Source organism: Prionailurus bengalensis, chromosome A2 (assembly GCF_016509475.1).
Source record: "Prionailurus bengalensis isolate Pbe53 chromosome A2, Fcat_Pben_1.1_paternal_pri, whole genome shotgun sequence".
Taxonomy (NCBI): domain Eukaryota; kingdom Metazoa; phylum Chordata; class Mammalia; order Carnivora; family Felidae; genus Prionailurus; species Prionailurus bengalensis.
In genome coordinates this window covers 98,650,316-98,666,675 of record NC_057348.1, presented here as the reverse complement: position 1 = coordinate 98,666,675, position 16,360 = coordinate 98,650,316, and the positions used below count along the sequence as shown (strand labels likewise).

At 43.4% G+C, this 16,360-nt stretch overlaps 1 protein-coding gene across 5 annotated transcripts in view; it reads left to right on the top strand.

Moving 5' to 3' along the window:
- SLC25A13 (solute carrier family 25 member 13) overlaps positions 1 to 16,360 on the top strand; it is a 185,461-nt gene that overhangs the window by 121,103 nt on the left and 47,998 nt on the right. For all 5 annotated transcript variants that reach the window (XM_043588929.1, XM_043588930.1, XM_043588932.1 and 2 more), the window contains 2 exons: positions 9,612 to 9,664; positions 11,207 to 11,287. In XM_043588929.1, coding sequence (XP_043444864.1) covers positions 9,612 to 9,664; positions 11,207 to 11,287 — 134 coding nt within the window. The remainder of the gene's footprint in view (positions 1 to 9,611; positions 9,665 to 11,206; positions 11,288 to 16,360) is intronic.

Here is a 16,360-nt window from a genome sequence, read left to right as displayed (position 1 = left end):
AGCCTGCTTCAGATTCTGATTCTCCCTCTCTCTCTGTTCCTCCCCAGCTCACCCTCTCTCTCTTTCTCTCAAAAATAAATAAAAAAATTTAAAAAAAATTAAAGAGGAAACAATTTAGTGGGTAATCATCCCCAAATAAATGCTCTTGCCGGTCCAGGAATAACTGATTTCTGCCTTTAAACTTTGCTATACTCTCCTCCCTCAGATGTTTCAGGTAAAGAGATGAGCAGCCTTAGAAACTGGGAAATGCTTGGGGGAGGACCTTTGGGGAGAATGACAGATTCAAGAGAAATCAGAATCTATGAGAAATACTTCTTTTTTTTTTTAATGTTTATTTATTTTTGAGAGAGACAGAGACAGGATGTGAGTGAGTTGGGGCAGAGAGAGAGGGAGGCACAGAATCTGAAGCAGGCTCCAGGCTCCAGCTGTCAGCACAGAGCCTGATGGGGGGCTCGAACTCACAAGTTGTGAGATCATGACCTGAGCCAGAGTTGGATGCTCAGCCGACTGAGCCACCAAGGCGCCCCAATGAGAAATACTTCTTAAAGGAAGGTTTTTGTGTTTGTTTCTGTTGGTGGAAAGAGCTATAAAGAAAACCTGCCAGAAAGAGAAATTCAATCATTTTATGAATTAAACTTAATTTGGAGCACTACTTAATCTGTGAGGTAACTGGCAAAATAAAAAAAAAAATTTAATTAGACTACTGATTGTTGTGAAGTCTTAAATGGGTCTATTTCAAGTTGTCTGTGTAGTGCAAAAGCAGTCACCTTCCATCCTGGAATGTTCTCAAGGTGACATCTAGAGGATATTGTGATGATATCTCAGGAAGTTATTGATATGTTTGCATTCTGGAAGGAAGTTTTATCAAACAGCTAATTTAAGTGAGGCCTCTTGTGGTTAATGTCTCTACAGAAGAGAGTACCCAAATTACATGGGTCCATGGTGAAATTCCTTCTTGTGTAATTCTTGTGTATAAAAATAGATTTAAAAAAAATTCTAGCACCCAAATAATGGATTCGAGTTTCTACAACTGTTTTGCATAACTTAAGAACACATGTGTTTTGGAACCAGCTACAGGGAGTCCTTGAACTGCCCCAGTCATGGGTGTCTGTCCACATCCAGCAGAGCTTCTAATGAGCACAAACTAGATTGGTTTGAACCTTATTTTTTTCAGGTAGTTTTTGCACATTTCAATTTAGGGTAATAAGGTTTTGAAAGGATCAGAAGGCAGATATTTGCTTCTAGGAAACTGTAAGCTTGGATAATCACATCTGCAGAAATCTACAGTGAGCCAACTGTACTGAGCACAGGGTGTTAACGTAGGAGGCAGAAAGAGCACAAAGTCAGACCAAGGTGGGTGGGTGTGTTGTCAGAGGCCTGACAGGGCCAGATGAGAACAGCAGCGAGCTTAGAAACTTGGGAAAGATGATGAAAAGATTGAAGGAAACGAAGCCCAGCAAAGAAAAGGTTGAGTGAGGTAGCTCCTGGCCTCTAGGATGGTAATTTATAACCAGCTGCTGCCACTGCTGAGGCTGAAGCAAGGGGAGCGGATGAAACCTCGGCAGCAAGGAATTAGTTGAGCTGGAAGGAAAGATAAGCAGGAGTTGCCGTGTACCAACCATAGTGAAAAACTGAAGGAGGGGGATATGACCTTTCTTCCCAATGATCTTCACTTCTAGGAAACCAGCCCCGGAAACAGAGGAGGAGTCAAAGGAACTAAATCCTTCCTAGACTATAATCAGCATCATTCGTTCACATTTTGACAGTCTCTCAAAGGCAATCTGAGCCATGGCTGAGATATCAGATGGTTCTTGACATGTGCAGTAAAACACGTAACCCGGACGAGCAATCATTTACATCTGAACATCTGCACCATGCCCCACTCCCCCTGCCATTTCCCCAGCTCAACTGCACAGTCGAGGGTGGGGTTGGGGTGGTTCCCCAAGAGCCCGCTGCAGACCTGGAGTGAGCCCAATGATCTGAAAGGGGATAGCCGAGGTTGAGGGGGGTGGGGTGGAAGCGCCTCATGCCTCAGGGCAATATGAGTCAAAGGTGGACAGACAAGCGGTTGGAGGGGGAGGGAGGAAAGAAAGCTTGAACAAGTGAAGAGAGAAGGCCATGGAACTAGGAGCAGGAATAAAAGCTGTGAGACTGGGTGCACAGAGTGCTGATAGGTCCAGAATGAAGGGTAATCTGATGTTGAAAGCAAGGAGGGGCTCTTTGGGAAGATGAGGGCAAGTGTGGTGGCCCCTGCGGGGAGGTCAGGAGGGTAAGAACGTAACATCAGAGGGGTTTCCTCCGGGTTGAAACTAGATAACACAAGAAAGTGCTTCACGTGCCTTTTGCCAGAGGAGATGCCCTGATCTCCCCTACCGAACTCTGCTGCTCGGCTCTGCCCCACATGCCTTCTACCGTGTTGGACATGCTCTGCAGTACCTGTGTCCAAGCTCGGCTTGTTTTTGTCTGACCTGAGATAGAGATGCTGCATCGGTTATGGAGATTCTTCCTTGTTGTGGCCCCTTGGTGTCTGTGCCCCCACCTGTCTCCTCCAGCCTGGTCTTTTGGGATAGCTACTGCATGGTGGTAACCCTTCTCCATGGACTGTCCGCCTGGCTCCCGACCTGCTTGCTGCTCCACCTGAGCCCAGTCCACAGTGCGTTCTCGACTCTGACTCGTTCACCAGGTTGTAACCTGCCACTTGGCCCTGCTGTTCGGTGCCTTCAGTGTTTTAAAGAGCCTCATATTCAGGACCCAGGAGGGGTGGGTGGAGGGATGATGTGGATGCCCACCATACATCCACCCTCCTTCTGTTGTGTGAAAGGGCCAGTCCACGCACGGCGCTAGCCCAGTGCCAGGCGGGACCCAGAGAAATGTCTTGGAACAGTCTGGGCCAGAAGAAAAGCCTTTACAGAGCAAAGGAGAAAATTGGAGCAGTAAGTCTACCCGAGTGAGCAGGGAAAAGCAGAGCACATGGGGGCTTGAGTGCAGTGGGGGAGCTGAATTTAGCTGAGTGCTGCTGCACAGTCACCAAATTCTTAGTGACTTGGGACGAGCTGCTTAGCCTCCCTAGATGCCAGTTTCCGTGAAGGAAGAGGATAGTGATGATGGTGATGTTGATGAAGATAAGAACAGACTGCAACAAAAATCACTTCTGTGGTACTTCCTGTGTGTTTGGAGGGCTTTATGTATATGAACTGATTTCATCTTCAGAACTACCCCACGAAGATGGTACTGTGTTTGTGTCCATTTTATAGATGTAGAAACTAAGGTACAAAGAGATTGGGTAAGTTGTCCATAATCCCACAACTAATAGAGAACGGAGCCAGCATTCAGACGCGGCATCTGGACCCAGACTCCACACTCTTAATCATATGACTCTTCGGCTGCTCAGTAGAAATTGCATGGTAGAGAGTTGCTTATCTTCAGAGGTTGGGCACTATTTAACTTTTTTTTTTTTTAATTTTTTAATATGTATTTTTGAGACAGAGAGACAGAGTGTGAGTGGGGGAGGGGCAGAGAGAGGGAGACGCAGAACCCAAAGCAGGCTCCAGGCTCTGAGCTGTCAGCATGGAGCCTGACATGGGGCTTGTCACAGGGCTTGACACGGGGCTTGAACTCACGAACCACGAGATCGTGACCTGAGCCGAAGTCAGACGCTCAACCGATTGAGCCACCCAGGCACCCCGAGCAGTGTTTAACTTTTTAACGGAAACATTTTATTTTAACTTAAAAACGTAAAGATATGTTATTTCTGTGCTACTTCCTTATCTTTGCACAGAGTAAGCAGGGCCCCTAGACACTGTCAGACCAGATGCGCCCTCACATCTTGGGCACAGATCTTCTAAGGATAGGCATAATGCTATGAGGACAGCATTATACTCCTTACTTAATTCTGGACTGTGAATATGACTCAGGCCGAATTGCCTCTTGTAAGGAAGAGAATCAAGGATATGCCTTGGACAGGTTGATGATAGAAACATGACCTTTTTGGATACATTAAGAAGGTTGCGAGTAGCATCTAGCTCTTTGTATACATTTACTCATATAATTATTGTAATAAACCAGTGAGTCATCATTAGCATCCTTGGTTTTACCAGTGAGGAATCTAGAGTTCAAAGAATAACATCCCCAAGATCACTCAGCATGAAAAAGGTACAGACCTGGGAGTCAAGCCCAGGTCTCTCAATCTCCAAAGCCCAGGATCCAAGCCATTCATTTTGCTGCCAAGCCATTGGAAATAAATAGCTTCAATTAGGAGCATTATTAATGAGTTTCTTTCCTAGTTCCTTCCAACTCTGAGACTCTATATTTCTGAAAGATTTTTAAGTAAAGAATAGCACAGTAGCTCTCTGATCCAGCATACTGCTCCCAGGAACCCCTTTTTGGGTGCCAGATGAAGCTGGAGTTGGAGGTTCCTGATGTGAGCTTCGTTCCCACATCTTCAGCTCAGTTCCCATTGGGTTGCAAAAGGGATAGTGTGATTTATATCTCAACCCCATGAAATTTGAAGACAAAATACTATATTAATATTGTACCCTGTAAATCTTTTCTCGCATTAGCAGCCTTCTGGTAAAGTTTGCCAAAGAAGCATTGCCATATGTGCTGATGGAGCTGAACTAAAATGAGAAGATTAGAAAACTAACCACACTAATAAATTTCATTTGAGGCACTTGGAAAATAGACTGCTGTTTTGACAAGTTAGAAACAACACACACATCCATTCTCTGTTTCTGATGGTTAAAATGAGTTTCCAGACTCCAACAGAAACATCTTATATTAGAAGCCTAATTTTTCTGCTGAGTTACCCAGATGTCATACATATATGTACTTTCAACTTCAGTGTGATCGTACTGAAGTGCTGTAGCAAGACTGGCTGTTTTGGGCGTTACTGAGCCATGTTCCCCTGCCCCCCTGCTCCCCCCCCCCCCCACCACCAAGTCAAGGAACCAAGAGGGTTATTGAAATTCCCAACTCTGTGACTTGCCATTGTCCCACGGATCATGACCACTTGCAAAGGGCATTGGTGTCAAGGCCCACATCTGTAGTGCCACTCAGATTGCCGTCAGATTGCCGTCCACAGCCACCTTTGTTTTCTCATTTAGCCAGGCCAGTTGCCACACGAATGGTACTTACCCAGGACTCCCCATGTACCAACATCTGGCCCAAGTCTTAGGCATGGATCTGTACTTTGGTTTTATTCTTACTGAGTTGAAGGTATTCATTTGGTGAAACTCAGGGCTTCTAATTCTATTGCTTTAACCTCTTAATTACTCTCCGAGTCTTAGCTCTCTGCCTTGATCATCTGTCTTTCACCTGCCTCTAGAACTTTTTACTTTTTAAACTTTACTCTCTACTTTAAAAGCCATCCCAGGTATCTACAGAATTTGGTGCACTCTTCTTCGCGTGACATGGGAGAGAAGTTGTGGTACAGGGCACCAGGTAGGGTCACCCCCTACAATCAGACCGCCTGGGTTCAACCTGTTCCCCCATCTAACAGATGAGCGACCTTGGGCAGGCTCCTTGCAGTCAGCTTCAGTGTCTGTTGATGGGATAAACATAACTTTGCACTGAGTTACTCTTTTGACTCGAGTGGATTAAATGTTGATTCACAAAAAGCCCATAGAGCAGTGTGTGGCATGTAGTAAGTGCCCCCCAGTAACGGCCGTTGTCATCATCCCTACCGCTGCTATTTCTGACCAGCCTTCACTGATCTTGTCCCAACCCTGAATGTGCCACGAACTTGAGATTTGGGGGCCTTTCACTCACAATTCCCTCTGCCTGGCCACATTGCCCTGCATGCTACCCACATCCTTAAAGATCTAGGCCAGGGACCTCCTCCTCTTTGACGCCATCCTCCCTCCTCTAAGAAACTGGTGTTCTCCAACACGTTCACATAGTTCTTTTGATACCTCTGGGCTGTGGCACTCACCGCTCTTTTTTAAGGTGGTTTATCTCCTTTTGGGCACACCGAGACACCTAGGGTTCCCTTTTCTTTTAAACTGAGAATCTCTCCTGGGGGCAGCACAGATTTACTATGTCCGTCCCAGTTCCTTCCAGTCCCAGGCATGCAAAAGGCACTTGGTAAATGTTTGCTGAACAAATAAATATTTGCTGCCCTATATTTAGTCTTAAATACAGTTTTTTTTCTCTTTTGTTTGGTTTTGATTTTTGCTGTTCACGGTGCATTACTAAATTTGTAGTGAGAAAGACAAATCTCAGTAGCTGAAAATGCTGGCTGAAGTGATTGTACCTAACACCGTAGTCATTCGGCTCTGTGGGCTGTTTTTTATTAGTCATTTTAAAAGACTGTCACAGGGTAGTTCTAGAGACAAGAGATCATCATTTAAATCACAGTGCTTTCAACTCATCCATGGTTTTGGTCTACAATTTAATGATGAGAAAAATACATCTAGAAAGTAAATATTTAACTAAACATTTTGGTCCCTGACCTGAATACAGAGTGACATGGGAATCGTAAATGCTGAGATGTAGTTACAGCAGCTCATCCTGATATTCTACCTGTAGAAATTAACATTGTACTTTCATAACATAATAACAAAGCCTCTCTTCTCCTATTAGAGACATCATATTACCTCATAGGGTATAAGTAAAAGATTCACAAGCGAATGTAGTTTAGAAGGAGAGAACACGGCCTCCTTTGAATAAGAGCACTTGCTTTGCCCGATAGTTCATGTTTTCTCTGCTGCTCTGGGTTATTTAGATTATAAAGAGCAAAGCCCTATTCAAACTAGCGAGAGCAGAGCTTGGGTAAGGGTTTACTTGAGAGAGAAGGAAGGCAGAGCTCTCGCAGTGATCCCAGGGCGGGAATGTCCCTAGAAGCTGGCCTCGGAGGGACCAGAAAGAAGGTGGTCCAGGCTCCTCCTCTCATCTGCGCACCTTTCGTGGGCTGTGTTCTCTCTCTGGCATTTGCTTCCCATTGTCTCCTCTCTGCCATCTCACTTCCTTTTCTTGTCCTTATTTTCTTAATGCTTCACTGTGGCATTAGCACCTCCAGGGCTTCAGCTGGCCACGTTCCCCACTCCACAGGGCGTCTTCTCAGTTTGTGCCCCTGTGCTAACTGGCTCTTCACCTCTGAGGACTCGGTTATGCTCCTGGGGGAAGATTCCTAACTGGCTAGCTCTACTTCTCTCCCCGCCCCCACCAGGAATAGAATTTAATGATTCAACACTTACACATAACACCCAGTGCTCATCCCAACAAGTACCCTCCTTAATGCCCATCACCCAGTCAGCCCATCCCCCCACCCAATTCCCCTCAAGCAATCCTCATTGTATTTAAGAGTCTGTTATTTAAGAGTCTGTTAAGGTTTGTCTCCCTCTCTGTTTTTATCTTATTTTTCCTTTCCTTCCCTTCCCCCTGTGTTCACCTGTTGTGTTTCTTAAATTTCACATGAGTGAAATCATATGGTATTTGTCTTTCTCTGACTGATTTATTTTTCTTAGCATAATACCCTCTAGTTTCTTCCATGTTGTTGCAAATGGTAAGATTTCATTCTTTTTGATTGCTGAGTGATACTCCAATGTATGTATAAACCACATCTTTTTTATCTGTTCATCAGTTGATGGACATTTAGGCTCTTTCCGTACTTTGGCTTCTATAGATAGTTGGCTGGCTCCACTTATGGTACCAGATCACAGGGCCCAGGTTGCTGAACTCAGTGGCTGCATCTATCTTAGGTGTCTTACCCTCGTCCAATCAGCTGTGGTCCTGGGGTGCAGCAGGCTCAAAGAGTGGCTGCCTAGAGAAGACCTTGCAAACTCATATGAGGATTAAATGAGTTAGTAAAGTGCCTGACACACAATGAACAATTTGTGAGCTGTTTTCAAGTTAGTTCCTTTTAAACAACATTCTCATTAGCATCATCCTCATCACAGTTCCACAATGAAATGAGCTTTCTCACATTTTTTGTAAATGATAAAGCTGTTTCATATGTACTTTTTCTAGCACCAGAAGCACAGAAAAACACCTCTTTCTTGTAATGATATCAGCAGAGCAAGAAAATGATGAATGACAACTGTCAGTTGTCCTCATTGCCATGTTGGCATTGGGGGGGGGGGGCCCTTGGTGAACTGATGCTCAGACCCTAAAGTGTAGAGCCTTTCCCAGCTGGAGCAGATTACCATGATGTCGGAAAGAGGTCCAGGGCTGTCAGATGGATGGATGGATCAATCGATTGATCGCTCTGTCTTTACAATAAGCTCAAATTATCTTTGAAACCCTGCGCTACTCAATAAAACATGTCTGCAGGCTGGATACACACAGCCCTCATGCTAGTAGCAACTTTTGTCCGTGGGCTTAGGAAGAATAGTGTGTGCCAGTCTGGTCTCTCAGAAGACTTTGCAAGTGAACCCTTTTATGTCGATGAATTAGAAAATTGTCCTTGATAAACAAAGGCTAGCATCATGAAGCCCCTCTCGAGGACAGCAGTATGACACCGGGAACAATGTATTCTGATCCTCAGGGATAGCTTGCTGCGTGTTTCCAAGAAAAGGCATATGCCTTTGATTTTATTTTCTCAGAAAGAACAAATGAAAATAATAATATTTTTTAGTTTACCTATATAGGTCCGCTCCTGCTCTAAGTTCCTTTCCTGGAAGCGGCCGTAACCTCTCCCTTGTGCTCTGATTCGTAATTCCCACTCAGCCTACATGTTTAAAACTGAACTCTTCACTTCTCACCCCTTCATCTCTACCCAGGTATTCATGTCAAACCCACTTTTTCTTTTGCTGTCTCCTCTCCTGACCCACACACGCACGCGCACACACACACGTGCGTGCATGCACCCACACCCATTAGTATGTCCTGTCTTTTTTCCACCCAGCAGCAAGAATTGGTCTTTTTAAAAATATGAATTAGCATATCACTCTCCTGATTGAAGCTTGTAATTACTTTTCATTGAACTTAGAATATTATCAAACTCAGGACCCTGGCCTACCATGTGGCGGTAGCATCTGGCCCTGACCTGTGTCACGCCTCACTCCTGCTTTGTGCGAGGCGGCTCACCAAGGTTCACCCTCATTTTTGAGCACACCAGGCTTGTTCCTACTCTGCTTTCTTTGCCTTATCTGTTCCCCTTCCAGAAATGTATTTTTCCCTAGTTGTCACATCTTCGGAAAAGCCTCTCCCTTGCTTCTGTCTGAGGCTGGTCCGAGCAAGAACCTTGTTTGTCTTGTGCTTGTTGCTAAGTGAATGAATGGCTAAACTGTGGGCCTTTGGGGGTAGGAGGGTTGAGAAGAGTGTTAGAAAAAATAATCTATTCACTACAGTGCACTTATTTCACTTACTTCAGAGGCAGAAGGGAAAAGAACAAACTTACGGAATAATGAGATTTCCTGTATCACTAATACTGTTGACTTACCCAACGTGCAAACGACCCAGAATATGAGAGGGAATTTGCTTGGGCCTGATGTGGCTCTGAGACACATTAGTACTTACACATACCATTCTGAGTATTCTCGTTAAAAGGAATAGCAGAAAATCGCCGCAAAGATTGCCCCAGTTTTTAGATGGTGATCCCCTCTTTAGAGCTGTTGATTTGTTTAGTTAACAGTAATTTATTTAACATACTTCTACTTTTTGTTGTTTTTTAGGTCTGTTGCCACAGTTATTGGGAGTTGCCCCAGAGAAGGCCATAAAACTTACAGTAAGTCTTTTGAGTTGATGCTTCTTAGGAAGGGAGTTTGCATACACACAGGAGTCCAGCAGATACTCTCATGGGAAATAGTGGGTTTGTGTTTCCTCAGAGGCGCTGGCTAATCTCAACCGAGGCCCTCGTGACACCCAGCTTCCCGCTGTCCTCCACTGAACACTGAACATCCACACATGTGATATTGTATTTGAACAAAACTTACGGCGGCTGCTACCACCACTACCGCCACTGCCACAGCGGCAGAGGGGGCAGCACTTGCCGCTAAATTTGCCTTGAGACCGACCGTATGAGACACAACACGTATGGTCTGCTAGTGTTTAATCTCAAGCAAAGTGTGACCCAGAGGTTAGATAAGGAAAGTGTGGTCCACGGGGTTTAAGTGTTTACCTGTGTTCACACAATTCATCACTGGGAAGATTAGAATTCGAAACCAGATTTTTCTGACTCTGAAGTTCAATTACATGTGCTGTTTATAGAATTCATGTTTTGGGTATATTCTCTGAGCATCTGCTGCACCACATGTTCAGGAGTCTGAGTTCTAGTTGAAGTTGATCCTTTATCCACTGCTAGGCTCTCGTGTAATAGACGGGCGATTTTCAGGAAGTTTGTGGAATGGGTGGATCCTGCCTTTCTATCACGAAGGTCATAAAGCCCCAGGAAGTTCAACTCTACTTTTAGACTGGGCTCTGTAGCCATGGTGCCTGAGATTTTTTTTACCGTGTTACTGCGTGACCTTGGGACACCTAATCTTCTCTAGCTTGTAGCTTCCAAAACCATGATTGATTTTTAAAATTGCTTGTAGTACATACCAATTTGAGTAGATGATACTTAATTAATTAATGTTACTGATGTTGAGAATCCCTAGATACTGAATTTCTATCAAGCTGAAAATTCTGCTTATTCAACTTTGTCTCAGTAATGAGTTTTGTTTTAGATTAAATTTTGTTAGAAGACTTGAAAGTGATTTTTAATCAAACTCTGTGAAATAGTTTTTAACTTCTAAATCATATGTTTTTATTTTGTCCCTCGTGTCACTATGTCTCTCTTATGCTCTTGTGGTTGCCAGACATATTTACATTTTAGGCTTATAAGCCATCTCTTTCCCTTTTCCTTCTCTTCTCCTTCTCCTTCTCCTTCCCTTCCCTTTTTTCTTTTCTTTTCTTAACATTTTATTTTTAAATAATATCTTACTTAAAGAGTAATTTCCACCCCAATGTGGGGGTGGAACTCACAACCCTGAGATCAGGAGTCACGTGCTCCACCGACTGAGCCAGCCAGGTGCCCCTGGCCATCTCTCCTTCAGTTTCTTTCTCCCTGAAACATCTGGAAGATACACAGATAGATAGACAGACAGACAGAAGACAAACTACATATGTAGTTGAGGGTACTTCTCAAACTCTTACGATTCTTAATTTACTCAGTTTATGATTACTTCAGTATACTTAGAAAAAGAACATACTTACAGTTGTATATTTATGTGTGTTTAATGCCTTTCTTTATGTTTTTCATCATCTTCCATAAATATTTTTCTTTAAGGTGAATGATTTTGTGAGGGATAAATTTATGCACAAAGATGGTTCGGTCCCACTTGCAGCAGAAATCCTTGCTGGAGGCTGTGTAAGTACCTTTTACAGAACTCTGTGTTTGAAAAGATTATTGCACATGTATATCCCCACCATGGTAACCTAACGTGGACTAAGGCTTCTGTTCAACCACAGATCCTGTGCAAGGGCAGAGCCTAGCCTTCACGGACAACCATTCCTGAGATGGAAGGGTAAACGTTCCTGATCTTATTGCCTGTTAAGTCATGCCTGTTAAATCCATCATTGCTTTTGGTTGGTTCTGCAGTAGAGGTCATTTGTGGCAGAAGTGTTTGGCCTTTGAAAAAAACCTTTGCTAACCTTTTTCTGAAGTTAATTTGTAGCACGTTCTTTCCTCATGGCACCCTCTGCTGGGTCAGGCACTTAAATTTGTCCTTTGGAGTCAGCAGCCATAGCTCTGTGCTTTGCTTTACCTTACAATACCAGCGACTCCTCAAGCTTCTCTGTGCTTCTGGAAAAAGGACACTGGGAAAAAACTGGCTGACTGTGTTCCGCATTGTCAAAACTGCTTGGAATGAGTATTTCTTTATATGAATGAACAACCTGCATCTTGTTCTTAAGCTCTGCAAAACATGATGTCTTGTTTTATCTCATGTACAGGTTTGTTCATGTGAATGCAAATACTTTAAGTAAATTAAACTCTTCTACAAAGACTGGCACTATTTAAAGATAAGGTTGGTTAAGTAAACAGACTTTGATCACTAGGGCAATACAATATCGGTATATTTTCCATCTAAACCTATGTTTCTTGTGAGAAAGATGAGGTCACTTACTTTTTTTAATTAGCTTGTTCTCTGCAGGGAGTGGTACTCACAAAATAATCTTTTCTTGAAAATCATTGCGTTTAGATGGCAATGGCATCTAAAGGGCAAACACCTGAGAATATTGAACCTTTGTTTGGAAAGGGCTTATTGTCCTCACATTGAATGGGGGTTCCTTGAATGCAGCAGGAACTAAGAAGTCCTAGTCCTGGTAGTTCTTAAGAATTAGGTGGAATTTGGCTAGTGCCTGACTCTCTTTCTGTTTGATCACTGACCTGTCATAGACGGCCAAGTAGGATCCCCTTGTCCTGTAACTTTAGGAGCATTCAGGATGGAAAAAGGGAGGCTTTAATGTCTTAAATAAAAAGAGCACACAATAATAATCAAAAAGAATATTATTAGAAGGTATAACAGCTACTCTTCCTGGTAAGCAGTCTTCATTTGAAACAACCATAGTGTTCATTTGAGTAACTAGATTTTCTCATTGCAAAGTGGCATGGCCACAGTCTGTCTGGCCTGGCCTCCAGGCTGGCGCACGGGACTTGAGCTAACAGGGTGTTTCTGTAAGTCACACGGGTTTGCTTTTCTGACAAAGTCAGGTTTTAAACCTGCTTGAAAAGACATGATTGTAGATCTCTGTAAGAATTTAAAATGTGAAATTAATTATGTGAAACTGCTCGAGATTTTGGCAATGATCTGGAGGTTTATTTTCTTTTTAATGAAAACATTTTGCCTGCACCCGGGCCTGGGTGCCGGGGAGATGGGTCGTGGCGCGTCCTGTCTGCCGTAGGTGGTCTTGTTCTCTTGTCTGTGGTCGCCCATTTTAAACCCAAAGCACAGATTGGCATCAGAAGTGGATGCCTCGTCATTGTAAAGAGGCGTAGCCCTTCTTCAAACCTGATCTAAACACGGGCTTAAAACTGGAGCCACTTGGGCTTTGCAGCTACTTAAACTATCTGTGAAAGGAGGTCTGCCGTCCTTCATCTCAAAGGCTGGTAGACAGCGGGGTCCTCGATGTTTCAAGTCTCCCGTGTTGCTCCCGCCACCAACGCTGCTTTAAGATGAGAGAGTTTATTTTTCAAGTAAGCAATCCTGTAGGTAGCAAACAATCCAGACCCTTCAGATCTCTGAACAGTGGGACGGATGATCCCATCTTCAGTGTGTTTTTAAAGCAGCTGCACCTTCCCTTGCCAGCTGCGACAGCATTTTCCCATCCTTGGAGCCAGACACACACCTTAGAAAGTCCTGTGAGCTCCAAAGCCTCGTCTCTCCACCTGGGAATACAAAGGGCTTTGAAAGCTTGGGTCACGTGGCCAGTCCCCCTTCTTAGTTCACCCGAGCATGCCAGGCAATGACTTCTGAGTCCCCGGGGAGCTCCCCTTGCTTCGTTATTACTGAGAATTAGTACACATGGCTGACTTTTCACTTGTAACTGAAGCTGCTCATTTCTTTGAAGAAAGCCTTTTCTGTTTCATTGTCTGTTTTCTGCAAAAACAGGGAAAATCCGTCAGGAGGCCTTTGTCTTGTTACCTTCTTAGCACTTAGCAAAGCTAATAGTCTGTTTTATTATATTGTTTCAGAAAAACAACCACAATGATAGTAAATTTGGAGGAAGTTTTTGGAAGAAAAGGGAATAAAATTAATACCCTTTATTAATTTATTTTTGAAATAGTAGAATCTCTAACTGAAGAGATAAATCTTCGGTGTCATTGATGTGGATAAAAGGGTTAAATCTGGCTCAATTTTTAATGTCATTGTTTGCACTGAGATTACATTTCAGTTAAAATTTGATTTCAGTTTTCTGAGCATTTCTATAGATTCACACTTAACAGTAGTGATATGTTCAGCACAGTTCAAGACTAAACGAAATGCTGAGCCTGGGGTTTGCAAACTCTGAGTCTGAAAAGTTCTTTGTGGTTTGTGTTTTCTCCATACCTTGGTTTTCTACAGGCTGGTAGTTGTAGGAGTTTTGACAGAGACCCAGATCCTCAGGCATCCCTGCACAAGTATATACCTTCTGTTTCTTTCCATTTTTCCCCTTCTCGGGTCAGGAGCTCAGCCCCTGTAGGGGGACATGATTGGGGGTCACTGTCAGTGATGGTGGGGCTCACAGTAAATATGGCAAAGGGAAAGGGGTCTGTCACTACCCATTTCCAAGTAGATTCCCAGTGACTTTAAAAACATACTATCTCTCACCACGTTGTTATTACTGTGTTGCTGCTTAGAAATAACACAGGTAATGCCATCTGGTCTGGAAGCATCCGTCCTTAACATAATAATTGTGTGTTGACTGTCTTCTCTGTATCCAGTGAAATAAGAGGATTGAAATCCTGAGAGGTCTGGGATCTTCAATTCTTGATCCTTCGATCTTAACAAGTCTTCAGATAAGGAAATGCAAGTGGTGCCATTACTGTTTTCAAGGACAATATAAAAATGATGATTAACTTATTTGGCAGGAAAATAAATCCCCATTGAAATAAAAAGAAATGAAATAATATTCACCAGGAAAAAAAAAAGTCAAAGGATGAACCTCTCTCTTTTAAAGCTCATAGTCAGTAAAAATTACTTGCATACCAATAGAAAATAATAGCATTCTGTAATAATTTTTAAGGAGACAAGTAAACATGCTTTTCGAACAATGGTGCTTTGACGATGGGTCCACAGTAGTCTCTTCCTGTTGAGATCCATACACATAAACACACAGATGCTGATTGGTATGTATGTGTGTGTGTGTAATATATCTAATGCTTATGGAAGTTTATATTCATTTCAAGTGACAGAAAGAATTGATGTGCTCACATCACTGATTTTGAAAGGGATCGGTGAGATTATGACCACTGATGAAACATGGCATGAAGAGCAATCTTAATTGCAGTCTCCTGCAATATGACCCTGACGTTGTTGCCTGTATTCCCATTGTTACCGGTGATTCCTGTATGCATATTTCTATGCCTGTATAGCAGTGTATCAGAGACCATTTTTTGAGGCAAGTTTTATCATCCATCTTTTTTACATGACATTCAGCCGCAGTTAATCCTCACTGTTTAAAAAACAAAAAGAGGGGCGCCTGGGTGGCTCAGTCAGTTGAGCGTCCTGCTTCGGCTCAGGTCATGAGCTCACAGTTTGTGAGTTCGAGCCCCGCGTCAGGCTCTGTGCTGACAGCTTGGAGCCTGGAGTCTGTTTCGGAATCTGTGTCTCCCTCTCTCTCTGCTCCTCCCCCGCTCATGCTCTGTCTCTCTCTCTCTCAAAAATAAATAAACATTTAAAAAAATTAAAAAAAAAAAACCGATACAAGACACCGATGTGCCTACCACTTAACGTAAGACATCAAATTTAACACATGCAACTGGAGGCCCTCCCATATCTGACACAATAGGTTTTCCCTCTTCCGTCTCCCAAGAGATAACCCTATCCCGAAATTGGTGATTTTCATTTCCATGCATGTCTTTATACTTTTTATAAGTGTAAACTTGAGCCGCATAAATATTTGCTTTTGGAGGCTTCATTCTGGCTCCGTGCTACAGGAGCAACTCATGATTCTTAGGCTGATGCTGTTGCATTTTTCCCACTAGCGCAACTCCTATGCTTTGCTCGCAAGAAAAGAATATATTGTAAATGGGGATATTCTATTCAAATGTTGTCATGTGGCATACAGTGAGTATGCCTGTTACAGATGTGTGGATTTACATGATTTTATACAGCTATGATTGGAACAGTGTATTTATTTAACCAATTTTTTGTAACTTGGAGTTTCTTCCCTAAAGTCCTTTCTTCAGTCTCACCATTTAAACTGCTGCCGGACACTGAGTAGGTTTAAAATGATAACCCTCCCCACTGCCAGCACACATGCTCCCTGTGTGCCTTACTCCCCTCACTTCTTGCCTCCTTCCTAGTGGGAATCATATTAGTGTTCATGAGGAGGACAGGCGCTCTAGTTATCTATTGCTATATAACAGGTCATCCTGAAACTTCTTTTATTGTCGCACATTTCTGTGGGTTGACTGGGTTCAGCTGGGTGCTTCTCATTTGTGATCTCCATGTGATATAGCTGCAGATAGCAGCTGGGGCTGCAGTCATCTGAAGGCTTGACTGGGATGGATGTCCAAGATGACCCCCACTTGTGGCTGGTACTGATGCCAGCGAGGCTGTTGTCCAGAGCACCGAGTGTGGCTTCTCTGGGTAGCTTTGGCTTTTCAAACCTTGACGGCTTGATTCTAAGCAAGTGCTTCCCCAAAGTAGGCATGCTAAGAATCCTGGGCAGACTGCAAGACTTCTTAGGACCATCTGATTTTGAATGTCACTTCTGCTCTCTTCTCTTTGTCAAACAA